General features: G+C 31.9%; 1 protein-coding gene across 1 annotated transcript; it reads right to left on the bottom strand.

The window, feature by feature from the left end:
* Positions 1 to 1,056: 1,056 nt before the first annotated feature.
* bhlha9 (basic helix-loop-helix family, member a9) lies at positions 1,057 to 2,571 on the bottom strand. The gene has a single exon (XM_042732007.1). It carries the CDS (start codon positions 2,467 to 2,469, stop codon positions 1,633 to 1,635), a length of 837 nt encoding a protein of 278 aa, XP_042587941.1. The 5' UTR covers positions 2,470 to 2,571; the 3' UTR covers positions 1,057 to 1,632.
* Positions 2,572 to 5,507: the final 2,936 nt, after the last annotated feature.

The raw sequence follows: 5,507 nt of genomic DNA, 5'->3' as shown, positions 1-5,507 counted from the left end.
TAAGAGGAAGACAATCAGTCCCTCCCCTCTTTTATCTCACCCTCAACCTTGTTTGTGTAGCCCGATAGGACACACCTGCAGGTCTCCCCATAAAAGTCCCACGTGTATGATCAGTCGCCACGGGGCTGCCGGAAAGAGACCAAGGGGGATTCTCTCTCTCTCTCTCTCTCTCTATGGGCAGAGCTTCCACTTCCTTCCTGTGAGGTCATACATCTCTCCACAAACACAAGCTAATGGTCTAATATTAACAGTGTTTAGATCTACTCTGAGGATGGTCCTCACCTGAGGGTCCCACTCATATTTCAAAAAATCATATTCAAACCTTACCTCCACTATTCTTCGCTAGTGGAATGATCTTTCCAAATCCACCCGAACAGGCGAGTCCCTCACCTTTTCTATGAGCACTTGACTGAATTATTCTTTTTTTTAATAGTTAATAGTTTATTTAACAAGAACAATGGACAGTCCATGACAGCTCCAGAATTATCTACAGAATTAAAAAGGGACATTTGGCATTAATTGATAAATGCTATACATAAAACTTCACACCTGATGTTTTAAAATATATTGCAAATAATAATAATACAACTAAGCATTGCTATGTACAGTATTAAAGAAATATTTTATATTCTGATTGTACTCTTTCCTCTTTTTTAGCGAGTACTACAATCTTTTTTGTTTTTATCAGGTTAGCAATTTTGTATTTCAGCAATTATGTTAATGCATAGTCTATAAATATTATAAAACATTAATATATTTAAAATAATTAAAAAAAAATTAATAAGCTTTTCAACTTTCCCCCCTCTGTTTTAGCTTGTACTCTGAGCAAGCTTGGAAGCTTTGTATTTTAACACTTTTCATGTTACATGCATACAATCAATTTGTATATTCCTCATTTCTCAAGTTGCTTAGGATAAAGGTATAAACTAAATGATTAAAATCTAAATGTGAAAAACAAACAAACAAGGAAAGCCATTTGAGATGGAAAATAATATGGTGTAAAATAATTTTGAATTAAGTTTAATAGTTAATAGTTAAATCATTTGTTTAACATGCTAATGTGCACATATACTCTTCCAGACTCAAGCATGAATGGGATTTCTGTTAACCCTTGCTACGTCAGAATGTTTTTACATCCTGTTATGAAAAGAATGTGCAGTTCATGCAAGATCAAAGCTCTGTTTTTCGGAAATGAGTAGAAAGGAACAGACTCTTTGTCTCTGCATGCACACAAACACATAATGCACTTAATTGTTACGTATGCAAACAGAAATACTCTCTAAACTTTGGCATGAAGAAGACTCAGTGTGTTACTATTTTGCATATTTTATTACAAAGGTGAAATGCAAATATCTTGATGCACAAAGACATTTTTTTAAACTTTTCTTGTCCTTTGTTTACTAATGTAAAACTTTTGCAAATCACATGTAAATTTGCTCTTTACATGTACGTTTCTATAAATGCATTTAACACTAATTATAATTACATTTAAAATATGTACAATTATTCCAATGGTGACCAAACCATAGAAATGCACCCGTTTACAGGTGTTGACAGTGATTTTCCCAGTCCTTGCTTTCAGTTTTGCCTTTGACAGTCTCAAGAGTCCTCGTCCTGATGCATGAATGGGTATCACAATGTGTTGTGGCAGTACTGAGGCCCAGTGTCCTTTAGGTACCCCATGTGCCAGGACAGAGGGAGGGTCTGCAGTGGTTCCCCATAATTGTCTAAATGATTTGAACCACAAGAGCCCCAAACTCCTGGCTGATATGACCCAACATCACCTATTCGTCCATACCTGGATGAGCTTGCTATATCACTAGGAGGGTAAAGCTGGGCGTCAGGAGAGAAACACGGGTAGTGAGGGGAGGGTGGACAAGCAGGGCTTGTGAAAACGTGTTGCTCTGAGGACAGTCTGTGCAATGGTTTTTGTATATGGTGGCTGAACGGCTGGTGCCAGGATAGGAAGTTCTGGGATTCAAGGCAGACAGGAGGCGACGGATCCTGACACAAGCTGCCCAGCTGCCCGTGACACTCAAGGTGGCTGCAAGACTTCCCCACACTTGCTGGTGGGTTGTTAGTGAGGAAGACTGACAAAGCCGAGATCCGATTGATGGCCCTCTGGAGCGTGGCGATCTTCGACAGCCGCTTTCCGCTCAGGTCGTGATGCAGAGCCACCCGGAGCGCGTTGAAGGCCTGGTTATAATCCATGATGCGTTTCCTCTCTCTCACGTTAGCCGCCACTCTGCGTGCTTTGGAGCGCACTGGCCTGCTGCGTTTCTTGCTCTGTCTCTCCTCTGGTTTGCTTAGGGTGCTGTCGGGGTAACAACTTGTTGAACTGCTCCCGTCGCTGCTGTCCAGCTCCTCTGACCCTTGAAGACTCCCATCCAGTTCCTCCTCGGAGAACTCGGAGCTGGTAAAGCTTCCCCTGCTCGCCATGAAGAACCCGTAGACTGTTTCCAGTGTCATCGATCTCCTGCACTGGATGACACTTTCTCATGCAACCTGTGATTACCTGTGATGTTTCTCAACAGGTTGAGACGCTCTTTAAAGCACCTTGTTTAGGAGTCACATGGTACAGTCACCTATGAGAAATGCTGGCGTTTATGAGCTCCCTAAGGCAAATTCAGCTACTCCCTCCCCAGACACACCTTCTGCTGCAAAATCCGCACAACCATGTATAGGCCATGAATTAGTGAGTAAAACTCAAACACAGACCAATAAAACACAGGCGTCGAGTATGTTTTAGATTTGTACATCTCTTAAACTGTGGAAAAATTTTAACATTACATCACAACATCACTTAATATCATCATAGATAAGGAATGAGCTTTTGGCACCTTTAAAGGAGGCCAAGTTGACCTTGAACTGGCATTTTAAACGAGTAATTCTAGACTTCTTAAATTTTCTTTATTTTAATGACTTAGCCATTTTTTATTTACTTGGGCCCAAGGCTTTTAGTGTAATGTCAGGGGTGGTTCATCATATCATTTATAGAATTAGTGTATGTATATAATTTTTAAATGTATTATTTAAAAAGAATTTGTTTATTTTTAATGAGTTTATGTATATGATTGTTTATATACTATAATTCATATATGCTATTTTATATATTTGTGTGTGTGTACTTAATTAAATTACTACATAAATGCCAGTAAAATATACATAATATAATAATATAATAATTATTAATTAAAATGTATACACACACACATTGATAGATAATTTCTATAATATAATATAATTTATGTAATATAATTTTTATAATATTTTTATTATATTATTTAAATTATATATACACTACCGGTCGACAAATTGTATTAATTCTGCGCATTATTCTGAAGGATCATGTGACGCTATAAAACTGGAGTAATGACTGCTGATAATCCAGCTTTGCCATCACAAGAATAAATCACATTTCAACATATATTAAAAAGTTGCAATAATATTTCACAACATTACTGTTTTTACTGTATTTTTGATCAAATAAATGCAGCCTTGGTCAACATAAGAGATTTCTTTCAAAAACATACAAAAAAAAAAAATACAAAATCTGTTATTCCATTCTTTTGACCAGTATATATATATATATATATATATATATATATATATATATATATATTATATATATATATATACGTATATATATATATATATATATATATATATATATATATATATATATATATATATACGTATATATATATATATATATATATATATATATATATATATGTATATATATATATATATATATATACGTGTATATATATATATACGTATATATATATTATATATATATATATATATATATATATATATATCTATATATATATATATATAATACGTATATATATATAGTATACGTATATATATATATATACGTATATATATATATATATATATATATATATATATATATATATATATATATATATATATATATATATATATATATATATATATATATATATATATATATATATATATATATATATATATATAGATATATATATATATACATATTATATATACAGTACAGGTCAAAAGTTTGGAAACTTTACTATTTTTAATGTTTTTTGAAAAGTTTCTTCGGCTCATCAAGGCTGCATTTATTTGATCAAAAATACAGAAAAAAAAAAACGTAATATTGTGATATATTATTACAATTTAAAATAATTGTTTTTTAAATTTATTATACTTTAAATGATCATTTATTTCTGTGATGCAAAGCTGAATTTTTAGGATCATAATCACATGATCCTTTAGAAATCATTCTAATATGATGATTCATTAGCAAAGTTGGAAACAGTTCTGCTGCTTAATATTTTTTCAGAACATGTGATACTTTTTTAGGATACTTTGATGAATACAAAGTAAAAAAAAAAAAAAAAAAAAAAAGAAGCTATGTTTTTAAAATATAAATATTTTGTAATAACAATATACACTACTGGTCAGTAATTTATGGGTCAGTATTTTTTTCTTTCTTTCTTTTATTTTAAAATAAAATCAATACTTTTATTCAGCAAGGATGTGTTAAATTGATAAAAAAGTGATAGCAAAGAAAAGATATTATTAGAATATATATTATTAGAATTTTTTTTTATTTTGAATAAATGCAGTTCTTTTTAACCTTTTATTCATCAAATATATTAGACAGCAGAACTGTTTCCAACACTCATAATAAATCAGAATATTAGAATGATTTCTAAATGATCATGTGATAGATTGGATGTTACATGTGACACTGAAGGCTGGAGTAATGATGCTGAAAATTCAGCTTTGCATCACAGGAATAAATTATTTAAATAGAAAACTATTATTTTAAGTTGTAATAATATTTCACAATAATACTGTTTTTTCTGTATTTTTGATCAAATAAATGCAGGCTTGATGAGCAGAAGAGACTTCTTTCAAAAACATTAAAAATAGTAATGTTTCCAAACTTTTGACCTGTACTCTATATATATATATATATATAAATATATATATATATATATATATATATATATATATATATATATATATATATATATATATATATATATTGTTTTATATGTAAAGCATATTGCATTTGTTAATTTACAGGGTTTTATTTTATGGCACTTAATTTTAAAAGGGCTAAAAAAAAATCTGAATGATTTTAGCACTTTGTGTCAGTGATAATGGCTGAACTTGTGCTAGTCTTCAAGGGCAGTGTCTCGTAGTAGATTCCTGTTGGGTCTTGTGATTGATCACACAGGTTGTTCAATCTAAATTTGTCTGTTCATACTCATGACAAATTGTGCATTTATCCAATAGCTAGTATCCATTAGCTGCGATCCATTATTTACATTTATCCACAGATACAATTATCATCTCCAGCATGCAATCTCAGCGCTGTGTTGGTGCTGGGCCTTCTGGGCCATATAATTTGAGTGTCTTTGTAACAAACTATAAATCAAACCCGAACAGCACCTGAGGATAAGAACAGAAAGACACTCGGACTTCAAAGCCCGCAAAAAGAG

This window comes from Cyprinus carpio, chromosome B10 (genome assembly GCF_018340385.1).
Source record: "Cyprinus carpio isolate SPL01 chromosome B10, ASM1834038v1, whole genome shotgun sequence".
NCBI lineage: Eukaryota > Metazoa > Chordata > Actinopteri > Cypriniformes > Cyprinidae > Cyprinus > Cyprinus carpio.
This window is presented reverse-complemented; position numbering and strand designations above follow the sequence as displayed.

Coding starts and splice junctions, on each gene's coding strand:
- bhlha9 (XM_042732007.1), bottom strand. CDS start 2,469: ATGACACTGGAAACAGTCTACGGGTTCTTCATGGCGAGCAGGGGAAGC.